The sequence below is a fragment of the Schistocerca nitens genome, chromosome 9, assembly GCF_023898315.1.
Source record: "Schistocerca nitens isolate TAMUIC-IGC-003100 chromosome 9, iqSchNite1.1, whole genome shotgun sequence".
NCBI classification, from domain to species: Eukaryota; Metazoa; Arthropoda; class Insecta; order Orthoptera; family Acrididae; genus Schistocerca; species Schistocerca nitens.
The window spans coordinates 68,599,399-68,614,812 of NC_064622.1; the positions used below are offsets into that span (position 1 = coordinate 68,599,399).

At 44.3% G+C, this 15,414-nt stretch overlaps 1 protein-coding gene across 1 annotated transcript in view; it reads right to left on the reverse strand.

Moving 5' to 3' along the window:
* Window positions 1-15,414, reverse strand: part of LOC126202982 (nuclear pore complex protein Nup88) — a 559,713-nt gene that overhangs the window by 35,973 nt on the left and 508,326 nt on the right. Inside the window, exons 3-4 of the mRNA XM_049937171.1 lie at window positions 9,369-9,494; window positions 5,139-5,271 (exon numbers count right to left, since the gene is read on the reverse strand). Of these exons, the coding sequence (XP_049793128.1) occupies window positions 5,139-5,271; window positions 9,369-9,494 (259 nt within the window). The remainder of the gene's footprint in view (window positions 1-5,138; window positions 5,272-9,368; window positions 9,495-15,414) is intronic.

Below are 15,414 nucleotides of genomic sequence, written 5' to 3' on the forward strand. Positions count from 1 at the left end.
CATCATCATCATCATCATTTAAGACTGATTATGCCTTTCAACGTTCAGTCTGGAGCATAGCCCCCCTTATAAAATTCCTCCATGATCCCATATTCAGTGCTAACATTGGTGCCTCTTCTGATGTTAAACCTATTACTTCAAAATCATTCTTAACCGAATCCAGGTACTTTCCCCTTGGTCTGCCCCGACTCCTCCTACCCTCTACTGCTGAACCCATGAGTCTCTTGGGTAAACTTGCTTCTCCCATGCGTGTAACATGACCCCACCATCTAAGCCTGTTCGCCCTGACTGCTACATCTATAGAGTTCATTCCCAGTTTTTCTTTGATTTCCTCATTGTGGACACCCCCCTGCCATTGTTCCCATCTACTAGTACCTGCAATCATCCTAGCTACTTTCATACCGTAACCTAACCTTGTTGATAAGCTAACCTGAATCCACCCAGCTTTCGCTCCCATACAACAAAGTTGATCGAAAGATTGAACGGTGCACAGATAACTTAGTCTTGGTACTGACTTCCTTCTTGTAGAAGAGAGTAGATCGTAGCTGAGCGCTCACTGCATTAGCTTTGCTACACCTCGCTTCCTGTTCTTTCACTATGTTGCCATTCTGTGAGAATATGCATCCTAAGTACTTGAAACCGTCCACCTGTTCTAACTTTGTTCCTCCTATTTGGCACTCAATCCGTTTATATTTCTTCCCCACTGACATTACTTTCGTTTTGGAGATGCTAATCTTCATACCATAGTCCTTACATTTCTGATCTAGCTCTGAAATATTACTTTGCAAACTTTCAATCGAATCTGCCATCACAACTAAGTCATCCGCATATGCAAGACTGCTTATTTTGTGTTCACATATCTTAATCTCACCCAGCCAGTCTATTGTTTTCAACATATGATCCATAAATAATATGAACAACAGTGGAGACAGGTTGCAGCCTTGTCTTACCCCTGAAACTACTCTGAACTATGAACTCAATTTACCGTCAACTCTAACTGCTGCCTGACTATCCATGTAAAGACCTTTAATTGCTTGCAAAAGTTTGCCTCCTATTCCATAAGCTAGTAGAACAGACAATAACTTCCTCCTAGGGACCCGGTCATATGCCTTTTCTAGATCTATAAAGCATAGATACAATTCCCCGTTCCACTCATAACACTTTTCCATTATTTGCCGTAAGCTAAAGATCTGGTCCTGACAACCTCTAAGAGGCCTAAACCCACACTGATTTTCATCCAATTGGTCCTCAACTAATACTCGCACTTTCCTTTCAACAATACCTGAGAAGATTTTACCCACAATGCTGATTAAAGAGATACCTCTGTAGTTGTTACAATCTTTTCTGTTTCCATGTTTAAAGATTGGTGTGATTACTGCTTCTGTCCAGTCTGATGGAACCTGTCCCGACTCCCAGGCCACTTCAATTATCCTGTGTAGCCATTTAAGACCTGACATTCCACTGTATTTGATGAGTTCCGACTTAATTTCATCCACCCCACCCGCTTTATTCCTATCCCGTTCTACCTCGAAATCTGAAACATTACTGATCGCATTTTCACCTACATTGAGCAACTCTTCAAAATATTCCCTCCATCTGCCCAAGGCATCCACAGGATTCACGAGTAGTTTTCCTGACCTGTCCAAAATACTTGTCATTTCCTTCTTACCTCCCTTTCGAAGACTGCTAATTACACTCCAGAATGGTTTTCCAGCAGCTTGACCCATAGTCTCCAACCTGTTTCCAAAGTCTTCCCAAGATTTCTTCTTGGATGCTGCAATTATCTGTTTGGCTTTGTTTCTTTCTTCAACATAACTTTCTCTGTCTACCTGAGTTCTAGTATGTAGCCATTTTTGATACGCCTTCTTTTTCATTTTACAGGCTGCATTGACTGTGTCATTCCACCAAGCTGTTTGCTTCCTCCTACTTTTACACACTACTGTTCCAAGACATTCTTTAGCCACTTCTAGTACTGTGTCCCTGTACCTTGTCCATTCCTTTTCCAATGACTGTAACTGACTACATTCAACTAACTGGTACCTTTCTGAGATCGCTGTTATGTACTTGTGCCTGATTTCCTTATCCTGAAGTTTCTCCACTCTCATCCTCCTACATATGGACCTGACCTCCTGCACTTTCGGCCTCACAATCCCAATTTCACTGCAGATTAAATAATGATCAGTGTCATCAAAGAATCCCTTGAATACACATGTGTCACTCACAGCCTTCCTGAATTCCTGATCTGTTATTATATAGTCAATGACAGATCTGGTTCCCCTGCCTTCCCAAGTATACCGGTGAATGTTCTTATGTTTAAAAAAGGAGTTTGTGATTACTAAGCCCATACTGGCACAGAAATCCAAGAGTTGTTTCCCGTTCCTGTTGGCCTCCATATCCACTCCAAATTTACCCATAACCTTTTCATACCATTCTGTTCGATTTCCAATCCTGGCCTTAAAATCACCCATGAGCAGAACACTGTCCTTGTCCTTTACTCTAACAACGACATCACTGAGTGCCTCATAAAAACTATCCATCTTATCTTGATCTGTCCCTTCACAATGCGAATATACTGACACAATCCTAATTTTCTTGCTAGACACTGTCAAATCTATCCACATCGGTCGATCGTTTACATACCTTATTGCAACTACGCTGGGTTCCATTTCTTTCCTGATGTAAAGCCCTACACCCCATTGTGCTATTCCTACTTTGACTCCTGACAGGTAGACCTTGTATTCTCCCACTTCCTCTTCTTTCTCACCCCTTACCCGAATGTCACTAACAGCTAAAACATCCAGCCCCATCTTACTTGCAGCCTCTGCCAGCTCTACCTTCTTCCCCGAGTAGCCCCCATTGATATTAATAGCTCCCCATCTCATTACCATTTGTTTGCCAAGTCTTATCTTAAGAGTCCTTGGTTTGTCAGTTAGAGGTGGGACTCCGTCACCTCCAAAGGTCCGAGGCATTTTGCTCTGATTGTTGCCAGCATCATATTTAAAGTACCAGGGAAGCAGGTTGCTAGCCTTACTTGCCCCGAGTCCCATTGGGTTTTACCCCTAACGGCTGAGGGACTAACCGGTGGATTTTCGACATCTTTTTTTCAAATCTCATATAGATGTGTACTACTAAAGTTTCCTTCATGCAGATGTTTTTGGACCGTGCAGCTGTTTGTACAAACATTCTTTAATGCTCTGTACTTTATGAATGGGCATTTCATTAAAGCCTAATAGATGGCTCTCAGCTGTACTTCATTCGTATTTTCAAAAATACGTTAAGCTCTCACCCTTTGAATTTTGTTTTTATAATTAACAATTGTTTAATTCGATTATTTGTAATGTGATGTCTGAAGTGGGCACACGTCACTCTCCGGGAACGATAAAAAGCGCAACTTCGTGGCAGCAATGTAAGCCACGGGCCGCTCAGTCTGAGGTTCCTTGCAGAATGTACCTACCAAAGGCTGGAACGTTTTTAATTTTTGACTTGTGTATGTCTGCTCAAAACTTTGACTATTGCCTTCTCGCAAAGTAACTTTACGTAAGTAACCTTTCCATGTTACAACATTTTTTCATCTTGGTTAATGTTTTGTCAAACTTATTTTTCTATACATTATTTTATAGGACTTTTAAATTTACATGCTGATGAAGACGCCCTTGGAGGTGTCGAAACCAAGGTAGTAAACGTATTGAACAATTATCTGCAACCGGTTGGCTATGTTATTTCTCCACTGAAATTTATACACGGTTGCTAAAAGACAGAGATGATCAAAACTGTAAACTTTCAGTATAGCATACAGCTCGACGAAGCCAGCACACTGTTTCATTACAGGTCTGTGCAGCTCTTCAACACATACTTGTACTAACTGGTATTAAGTGAAAGTACAGCCTAGTCACATATGTCACTAAATCATTATTACATACATTTCTCCAACACACAATCTCGTATCAACAAGGTTAGAACAGCAGACAAATCTTCATGGGTTATAGACAGTTTAATCGTTGTTGTTGTTGTTGTTGTTGTTGTTGTTCTGGTCTTCAGTCCAGAGACTGGTTTGATGCAGCTCTCCATGCTACTCTATCCTGTGCAAGCTTCTTCATGTTCCAGTACCTACTGCAGCCTACATCCTTCTGAATCTGCTTAGTGTATTCATTTCTTGGTCTCCCTCTACGATTTTTACCCTCCACGCTGCCCTCCAGTACTAAATTGGTGATCCCTTGATGCCTCAGAACATGTCCTACCAACCGATCCCTTCTTCTAGTCAAGTTGTGCCACGAACTCCTCCCCAATTCTATTCAATACCTCCTCATTAGTTATGTGATCTACCCATCTAATCTTCAGCATTCTTCTGTAGCACCACATTTCGAAAGCTTCTATTCTCTTCTTGTCTAAACTATTTATCGTCCACGTTTCACTTCAATACATGGCTACACTCCATACAAATACTTTCAGAAATGACTTCCTGACACTTAAATCTATACTCGATGTTAACAAATTTCTCTTCTTCAGAAACGCTTTCCTTGCCATTGCCAGTCGACATTTTATATCCTCTCTACTCCGATCATCATCAGTTGTTTTGCTCCCCAAATAGCAAAACTCCTTTACTACTTTAAGTGTCTCATTTCCTAATCTAATTCCCTCAGCATCACCCGATTTAATTCGACTACATCCCATTATCCTCGTCTTGCTTTTTTTGATGTTCATCTTATACCCTCCTTTCAAGACACTGTCCATTCCGTTCAACTGCTCTTCCAAGTCCTTTGCTGTCTCTGACAGAATTACAATGTCATCGGCGAACCTCAAAGTTTTTATTTCTTCTCCATGGATTTTAATACCTACTCCGAACTTTTCTTTTGTTTCCTTTACTGCTTGCTCAATATACAGATGAATTAATTTAATCGCTATAGTCCGTTATGAAAAACAACACACAACATACAGATGTTCATGGGTTATAGACAGTTTAATCGTCACAGGCTGTTATGAAAAACAACATACGTTATTCATTATAGCTCCAATCACACGTCCACCTTACTTGTGATACGCTGCTACCTTAAGCTCACGAGCTTTTAACGCCATGTGAAGTGACGTACGTAACTATGAAGGACAATTTGTTTGGCAGAAGCGTTGTTTTTGAGGCTTACCTCGGGCGGTGTAAACGTGAAGTCGACGGCGGTGTCTCCCAGGGCGGCGAGGAAGGGCAGCGAAGAGGCGGGCATCCGGCCCACCACCCACACGTTGTGCAGCGCCGGCTCTCCTTCCAGCGTGTCGTAGACCCTAAAACCACGTGCGAGCAAAATCTGTGATTCAACGACTGTCCGCCGACAAGCTAATACGCATGGAGGTAAGAATATACCTCCATGGTAATACGTTCCATTCTCTCTGAGGCAATCTAATGCTCTGACTAGCTGTACTCCAGCGAAGCTCTCCTGCTGATAGTTCACGCTGTGCTTTTATACGGCCCAGTCACATTAATGTGATTACCTGCTAGATGCCTAAATAACCACATTTAGCGTCGCGCACGTGCAGTAAGAGAGTCAGTAATGTTCTGGAAGGTACCTACACGGATTTGGAGCCACGCCGAGAGCAGCGCAGTGGCCAGCTCGAGGTGGTCTCACAGATTCTCGATTGGGTTTAAATCCGGTGAGGTTGCGGCCAGGGGTAAACTCATCCTGGTGCTATTGGAACCAAGCGCGTACTCTGCGAGCTGAGCGACATGTTGCATTGTCCTGCTGGTAGATGCCATAGTTCGGCGAAAAAACAAACCTCATGCAGAAGTGGACATAGTCCTCAAGGATAGTTGCGTACTTGTGTTGACCTTTTATGCGTACCAGAATGACGAGATCACCCAGGGAATGCCACGAAAACATTCCCATACCAGAACGCACCGACGATTGTTGCGATCCCTGCGGGCGTGGTACCGGAGGGGGAGGGCGGCAACTGGAGTACTTTTTTAGTCTTCACTTCATACTGCGACTTGGAAGAGCAGTTGAACGGAATGGTTAGTGTCTTGAAAGGAGGATATAAGATGATCAACAAAAGCAAAACGAGGATAATGGAATGTAGTCGAATTAAGTCGGGTGATGCTGAGGGAATTAGATTAGGAAATGAGACGCTTAAAGTAGTAAAGGAGTTTTGCTATTTGGGGAGCAAAATAACTGATGATGGTCGAAGTAGAGAGGATATAAAATGTAGACTGGCAATGGCAAGGAAAGCGTTTCTGAAGAAGAGAAATTTGTTAACATCGAGTATTGATTTAAGTGTCACGAAATCGTTTCTGAAAGTATTTGTATGGAGTGTAGCCATGTCTGGAAGTGAAACGTGAACGATAAATAGTTTGAACAAGAAGAGAATAGAAGCTTTCGAAATGTGGTGCTACAGAAGAATGCTGAAGATTAGATGGGTAGATCACATAACTAATGAGGAGGTACTGAATAGGATTGGGGAGAAGAGAAGTTTGTGGCACAACTTGACGAAGGGATCGGTTGGTAGGACATGTTCTGAGGCATCATCAAGGGATCACCCATTTAGTATTGGAGGGCAGCGTGGAGGGTAAAAATCGTAGAGGGAGACCAAGAGATGAATACACTAAGCAGATTCAGAAGGACGTAGGCTGCAGTAGGTACTGGGAGATGAAGCAGCTTGCACAGGATAGAGTAGCATGGAGAGCTGCATCAAACCAGCCTCAGGACTGAAGACCAAAACAACAACAACACTTCATACTGCTTCTTAAAATTTTGTAAGTAGCCTTCTGCGGGTTAACTAGCATCTATCTTCAAGCGTTTGCCGATCTAGGTTCTCTAGTATCTCTGCGACGCTCTGGCGTGTGTCAAACAAATCTGAGACTATTCGTTTCGTCCTCCTTTGTATACGTTCAATGTATCCTGTTAGTCCCATTCGGTACTGGTTCAATACACTTGAACAAAATTATCAGATTGGACATACGTTTTGTGAGCGGACTGCTTTCTAGACTGACTACATTTTCGCAGTATCCTGCCAATCAACCTACGTCTGACACCTGCTTTAGCTACGATTGAGCCTATGCTGTCATTCCATTTCGTATCCATACAAACTATTACACTCAGGATTCTAACTGTGCATCGTCACCGTCAGGTGGCTTGCGGAGTATGGATGTAGATGTAGATCACTGTTAGCGTACTCAGAGGAATTTAAATTTTTTTTCCTTTTGCAAAATGCACAATATAACATTTCTGAACGTTTAACACACGTTGCGAATCTCTGCACCACTTAAAAAAGAGCTGCACAAATATTCAATCACGTGATGAGAAGTATTCAGACAGTACTTCAACAGAGAAAACTGTTTCAAATGCGAAAAGGCTGACGTTATTAATACTGTCTGGCAGGTCACTGGTACACAAGGGTTCAAATGAAAAGGCGCGAAAAGTCTTAACAGCCAAACCGGTTGAAATTTGAGTATGGTGCTTTGGGATAAGGTAGTGATGTATGCACTCAGTGGAAGCAAGTTTTTTTTTTTTTTTTTCCCCCTATGGGACTCAACATCTTAGGTCATAAGTCCCCTAGAACTTAGAACTACTTAAACCTAACTAACCTAAGGACATCACACACACCCATGCCCGAGGCAGGATTCGAACCTGCGACCGTAGCAGTCGCGCGGTTCCGGACTGCGCGCCTAGAACCGCGAGACCACCGCGGCCGGCAGTGGAAGCAAGTGTCGTCACCTCCCTCTAAAAAATTCAAATCTGTCGTGTCAGTAGCCTCTTTCGACGTCCGAAGTCCGATACTCGTCGAATTCCTCGAACACGGAAAAAAAACATTAACGGTAAAGTGTACTGTGAGACACACTGTAACTTGCTCAAGTGCATCAAGGGTAAACGACAGCCAGGGTTGTTCACGGAGAGAGTGGTTTTGATCCGAGTCTACAACGCAATACAAAGCGTAACGGTAAAGTTCAAGTGCGGGCAGCTTGAACATCCGCCCTGCAGCCCGGAAATGTCGCCCTGCGACTCACATGTGTTTGGTTCACTAAAAGAAAGAAAAAAAATCTCAAAGGGAATCGCTTCAACTCTGACGACGAACTGAAGGACACAGTGGAGGACTAGTTCCAGGGATTCTGGGAACAGGGAATCCTTCGGCTGGTGAAACAGTGGAATAGCTGTGCTTAGGCCTCTAGGGATTACTTTTCAATGAAGATTTCAAACATATCCACATTATTGCTTCGTACCCTTTCTTTTGAACATCCCTCATAGAGACTGAACAGCAACTGTCCCAAGACACTTTCCCACAGCACGACTGAGGTTACTTACACTTCTGTCGATGTAACACTATCTGTCCTCCTTACTAAAACAACTTCAATCCGTTCACAAATCTCGCCTGATACCTCATACAATCTTACTTTCGATAATAAGTGTATGTAAGGTAATGAGTGAAGTGCTTTTCGGAAGTCCGGAAATACTGCGACCACTGGCTTCATCAATGGCTTTCAGGATATCATATGAGAAAAGCGCGACTTGGGTTTCACGTATCGACGTTTTAGAAATCGATGCTAGAGAGAGAGAGAGAGAGAGAGAGAGAGAGAGAGAGAGAGAGCTACGAGGTGTGTGAGAAAAGTAATGAGAATGTTTATCTACCGAAGTTTTCATTTTCCAAACAACAATACTGTCCCCTTCAAAGTAGTTCGCTTCCGCAGCTATACATTGGCGGTGTCGTTGTTCCTAGTTTTGGTAGCAGAACTATTTGTCTTAAATGGTAGGGCCTGTAACATGTCAGTCACATTCTTTTTAATGTTCTTCAGAGTTCCAAAATGACGCCCTTTTAAGCCATTTTTCAATTTTGAGAAAAGACAAAAGTTACAAGGACTCAGATCAGGTGAATACGTGGGTTGTGGAATAAGAGGAGTGCCTTTTGAGGTCGAAAATTCCGTGCTGGAAGTGGCTGTGTGACAAGGGTGGTTATCATGATGCAGAATCCACTTGTCTGCAATTTACGGTCTCACCCGATTCACCTTTTTCCGGAGCCTTTCTAGGGCATCTGGGTAAAACACTTGGTTGACAGTTTGTCTTGGAGGAACAAATTCGTTCTGATCTCACAGAAACACAGACACGTTTTCGTTGGTTTTTGAAGCTGAAGGTCTCCCTGAGCGAAGTTCATCTTCACCGTGTTCTCGGCCTTCGAAAAATGATTTCTGCCGGCGAAAAACTTGTGCTCTTGACAAGGAAAGTACCTCATAGGCTTGTTTCAACTTTTCAAAGGTATCATACTAGAGGAGTGCCGAAGTTTAGCACACAATGTTATGGGATACCGCTGTTCCATTTTCTTCACGTGATGGCTGTACGGAGCTGAAGCTCGGACCGAGCCTGTGGAAGACACGGTCACGCTAGCGGCGCGCCCCTTACCGGATGGTGTTGTTGGAGGCGAGCACGACGAGCAGCGAGTCCGCGTCGGAGCCGGGGTGCCACTGCGCGGCGCGCACCTCCACGTGCTGGTTGCACAGCCAGTGCCGCTGGTCCACGCCGCGGCACCTGAAACACGCGGGAACCACAGCTGGTCAGCCGATCCGAGGCGCGCTGAGGCGGCCGCGGGACCCCCTCACAAAATAGTGAAACACCTTATGTCAAATTACTCAATTTCTCACCTAAGTTTAGGAGAATACAGTAACACGAAAACTAAGAATCTCGACAATGGCAAGGAACTCTACAAAATCGAGTTCAGTTTCTTGTCGACGGGGATGGGCGTCAGGCAGCCTACTGCTGCTGCTGCTGGCAACGATACGGTTCCTGAGTCCACAGTCACAACCGGCAAGACACAGGAACTCGAGTGAGCCACGACAAAAAGGGCAAGACCCCTCCCCTTCACCGCCTCCCCAATAATAGCAAAATAGCAAAGTAAATATTTTGTACCAAAAGTTTCTTTAGAGGTTAACATGTAACAACCGTTTTGCAGAAACCAAATAAGCAAATCCAGTGAAGAAAACAAATCTACCAAATGGCTTCCATAAGGTGCAATTCCTCTTAAACTAACACCCGCAGTTTAACTGAAAGCGCATGTTACCTGATCGTAGCCGAAAATGGTTCAAATGGCTCTAAGCACTATGGGACTTAACTTCTGAGGTCATCAGTCCCCTAGAACTACTTAAACCTAACCAACCTAAGGACATCACACACATCCATGCCCGAGGCAGGATTCGAACCTGCGACAGTAGCGGTCGCGCGTTGCCAGACTCTAGCGCCTAGAACCGCTCGGCCACACTGGCCGGCAGCCGAAAATGACTCAAGGAAAGAGTATTTTCCACCACAGTCTACAGACCTATATTCACAATAGTACTGCAGAGCGACATTAAGAAACTGGTGAATGAGAGTTTGTTGCTATTGTTGTTCTTAAATCAATTCTATGACACTTCTCAAATATATAAATGCTTTTGAAATTCTGTAGGCCGCTTCTCTGAAATTCAAGTTCTTGGCAGTTAGGCTAATGCGATATACTAACAAGGGGAGGCCACGACGTTGGGCTCACAGATTAACTAGTCCGCCCCCGGTAGCTGAGTGGTCAGCGCGACAGACTGTCAATCCTAAGGGCCCGGGTTCGATTCCCGGCTGCGTCGGAGATTTTCTCCGCTCAGGGACCGGGTGTTGTGTTGTCCTAATCATCATCATTTCATCCCCATCGACGCGCAAGTCGCCGAAGTGGCGTCAAATCGAAAGACTTGCACCAGGCGAGCGGTCTACCCCACGGGAGGCCCTCGTCACACGACATTATTATTATTATTATTATTATTATTATTATTATACCGATTTACTTCCAACGTTGTGCACCTTTAGTAGGCAATTAAAACAACATAATGTGGAAGTAGTAAGGTGTACTACACAGGCAATTCCGAAAAAAATTGCAAGAGAAGTTTTACGCGTCTATTATGTAAATCATGTACCGCTGAAAAGGTGCAGACCGTAAGAACTCCTCGTGGTCACGTGGTTAGCGTTCGCCCATGGGTCATGGACAAAGCGACGGTTTCAATCCTGGTAGCACTTATTTTTTTCATCACTAGTCTCATTACTAGAAAGACATTTCAGAGGTAATATAATGAAACAAAACCCACCAACATTTTCATGAAGTTGTAGTGAATTCCATATGTTACTTGACTAATTACTATTTGTAATTACATTTCCAAAGACGAAGGACAGGCCTGGAAAGGTTAAATGCAAACGCGATATATAATGATGAGAATGACGTTATTCACAATCAGTAATACAGTACGTCACAGTGTGCCAGTGTAATGTAGAATTACTTGTGCTCTCCACATCACACGTTGGAGGATGTTATTTGTCATATAGACATGGAAAACATAAATTTAAATTTCATGCAAATATACGTGTTTTTTACATTATAGTACTTTTCAACTGTCAACGAGGCCAGTGATGAAAAAAATATAGATTAAAAAAATAAGTGTTTGCGGATTCGAACCATTACATCGTCCACGACCGTCTTGCCACGCGCCAACGCTAACCACGTGACCACAAGGGATTCTTACCGCCTGCATCTTTCCACGGGTACATGACTTACATAATAGACGCGTATAACTTCTCTTGCGATTCTCTGGAAATTGGCAGAGTAGTGCACATAACTACTTTCAAATCATGTTGTTTTACTGGCCTATTAAAGGTGCACAAAATTTGAAGCAAATCCGCGATCCCAACGTCGTGGCCTCCCTCTGTAAGCACTGATGTAGACAAATTATTATTATTGTTACTTCTATCATAGGCATGTGAGGCCAGTTAAAACTGGGGGTGGCGGGAGCGACTGTCTCCCGTACTGCCGTAGGGATCGACGAGTATTCGGAGCAGAGGATGGGGGCACTCATCGGACAGGAGTACAGCTAGTTAGCGGGCCCGACTAACTGCCGAGTAAATCGGAGCTTCTAACTAGAGTGCTGCCCAGTCCCCCTTCCGCCTCCACGCAGCTGCATCTAAGTAACCTATTTAATCACTGGCTTAAAATTGTACAGATCACGTCGTTTCAAGGAGAATTGGATGACTTGACGGCAGAAAACGTTATGTTGTGTATCTTGCGCACAATTAACAAGCCTCGTTGTGTATTTAAGAAGAGGTACCTAACTGTTACCACCAGAATCTACTTACAAATGCTTAACGAGTGTATCTGTGAGTTAAGGCAAACGGAATACACTAATATGATCAAAAACATTACGTTAAGACAGGCGCAGTAAAGTTGCGGGGAAACCGTTTGTTGGCTGGGCGGTTCCCAGCGATAATTCAGTCGTCGAAAAGCAAGAAAGCTTTCTTCACTTGAGCCCACTGGAAACTTTCCTTGGCGAGTGTAACTGTAGCATCTTAATGTAACTGTTTTCAGTGTAACTGACTGCGATAAGTAATTGTTGAGCGAACTGTCTTGTCTCTTTTTCTTGATTAGAGTGGAGGCGAGAAGACGACAACAGCCACCACATAGTCCAATCCTAACGTAAAAGTGCCAGGAGGCAGCCATTACCGACTGTCGCATCGTAATCTACAGTGACTTCCGAGATGGCTGCCTGGAACACTACGGAGAAGTTTGGAATTCAAGTAAGACTCTGGCGGAAAATCAAAAACTGTGCTCCTTATCGCCTACCGCCCATAGTTAACGTTATTCTTGTAACGAAATTTCGTCACTGGGAAGGATACTGACCACTTCCCATGCCGAGCGGCATCGAGTTCAGCGACCGCGGACTCAATAAGGATTACTTTTCAAATACCAAGATTACTGATATTGATATTTTTTCACGCGAAAGAATTTTGAAAGTGTCTCAGCCCAGAACGCTCTCCCGGCCAAGTCCGCCTCGGTAGCTGCAGTGCGGCAGATTGCTAACCGAAAGGGCCCTGTTCGAGTCCCAAACCGATAGAGAATGCCGTTGGTCCATATGCGAGGACTATCCATTAGCCTGGTAAATCTCTGCTTCACTTGCGTCGCCGTCATAACGACATCTTCCACTCCAGTCTGTTCCGTGATTCACTTGTTTTCCTGTCTCTTCTACTGATTCCTATTGTGCATCTGTCCATAGCTCGCTGAACAACCCTCAGCTTTTGCAGTAAAGGTTGCGACTTTTTCTATACTTCAGGTCGTCAAAAAATCAAATTCTGAGTCCCCACTCAATGAAACCACAAATTCAACTTATAGATTATATCCATAACATATAACGAATTAAACTGGCTGCAATTCATTCGAGGATTTTGGTCCCAGAGTTCACTCATTTCGTAAATAGAGTTCACAGTAACAACATGCATCGGCCATGTTCTCACACTGTTGCCAACCTACATTTGTGTTACATTCATAGGATTAAAAGTGAAGTAGGTCTACACGGCCTACCTAGTGTCGACATATTCTGAACAGCTTTTGCGCGCGTCTCAAGAATCTACTTATAGACATACCTCGCCTCACCAGTTTAAAGGGTGTGAAGTCACAAAAAAGTATAAATATGTCCTCCACAGTAGAATTAAACTGCCTGAAGGCTTGCGCTATTTACATTAGTATTAGCTTAAAATAGTTTTTCTCTGATATATTTAATTAGTCGGAAAGTATATTAATATGCTAGCATTGCACTATTCTTTCCACAAGTAGTTGTACCATCGTAGCAAAATAAAATAAATTAATTTTTACAAAATTTAAAATGGCTGCGAATTTGTGCGTAAAGTGACTCATATTCAAGGAATTTTTGTGCTGATTCCAAAACTGATCTTAGATTTAGCAAGCCTGTAATATATTTGAATTTCTTGAGGACTTAATATTATAATTAATATTTACTAATATTAATTCATCTGATGCGTTTGTGTTACAGCAGCATGTGTGTGACATGTTCCAAACAAAGTGGCCTGACACGTTTACAAACTAAAACGTCCTTAGAAGAATGGGCGAGAAGAAATGCCTGTGGAAATCAGCTATCCAAAGAAGTGTGCAACGTATTGGACGTCTGAAGAGATATCAGGGACTCAGGTACATAGACCACATTATGAAAGAAGAGTGGAGTTCCGCAGCGAACTTGACTGCTGCCGATCAGTCCCGGCACTGATCATCACGGAAAGGAAAAAGGCGCACCTGTGCAGTCAAAGGTAAGCTATGTTCATATTTTCACGTTTTTACCTGCCAAATATCAGCGGATTCAGGTGCCCTCGACAGACTAAACGAGGGGGTGCAGTGTCTGACAGTCTTGTGAAGTATACAGGAAAGGTGGTTCAAATCCACGGCCGACCATCCTGATTTAGAGAATTCGTGATTTCCACAGTATTTTCAGGCGAATGCCGAGACAGTTCCTTGACGAATTTCAACTATGAATTTCTTCGTCAACCTTGTCCAAGGGATTAGGGGTTCTTGTCAGCAACGAGCCCGATGTTTAAGAGGCAATAAACCGTAATCTTGTTTCTTTCTCTGCTTATCGCTGAGACACACCACTGCCTGCGCTTCGACAACAGTTTAAGAGGCAATGCGCTACAGCGAGTACTTAAGCACTAAAGAGGTCCAGAGGGTATCGGCTGAGAACTGCAGCTCGACGGGTGTAAATACCGACCGGTCATGAATCCCAGGGAACGGTCTCGAACTGCCGGAGCCCCCACCGGTAGTAGCGGACCGGATTAAAAACCAAACTCTGCAGGGTCCCCCTCGGGCCGGTGGCCGATCTCGGTCGAAATGCGATACACTTGGCGCCCTAATTCTTTCCTGGTGCGCAATTAACGTGCCACCGAATAAGAAATACAGCTACGGCGTTTTATTGCCCAAGGTAGCGAGTGTACGTTTACCGTCACGGGCAGTCAAGTATTCGGCGCATTTTATTTTCAAGATTAGCCCGGCGCGCTCCGCCGCTATCCCGAGAGCAACTGTATATCCTCGGCAATAAAACGAGCCACTGCACCATAAATCGAGGTTTCCCCTCGGTCGGCTGCCCCGCCGGCCAGACTCGAATCCCAATCCAATTTCCGCTAAATACCGCAATAACCAAATATAAAATCAATTCGCCGAACGCTCTCCTGTTCTTTTTTTTCGCCACCCCTTTCCTCGTCCCGCGCAACCCCTTTTGTGTGTGTGTGTGTGTGTGTGTGTGTGTGTGTGTGTGTGTGTGTGTGTGTGTGAGCGCGCGCTGAGCCGACCGACTTCTCTTGCGGACTCAGACCGCACAATACCGCGGTGTTCTCCTCCTTTTCTGCGACCTCCCCTCTCCCCGCCTACCGCAGTCCGTCCAACCCCTGGAGAATTCGCCGGCAGAAACACACGCGAGTGGAGCCGCAAAAATCCGAATAAAAATCGCGCAGACTCGGGGATGGGGCGCCTGCCTGCACGGGAAGGGGGGTAGAGAGGGTTTGGGGGGGGGGGGGGGGCGGGGGCGGTGTAGCTTAATCCTTGATCCCCGAACGAACGCTTCCTCGGGGCGAGCGAGGACGTCGGACGGGGAGCAGGGTGGGGGTGGGG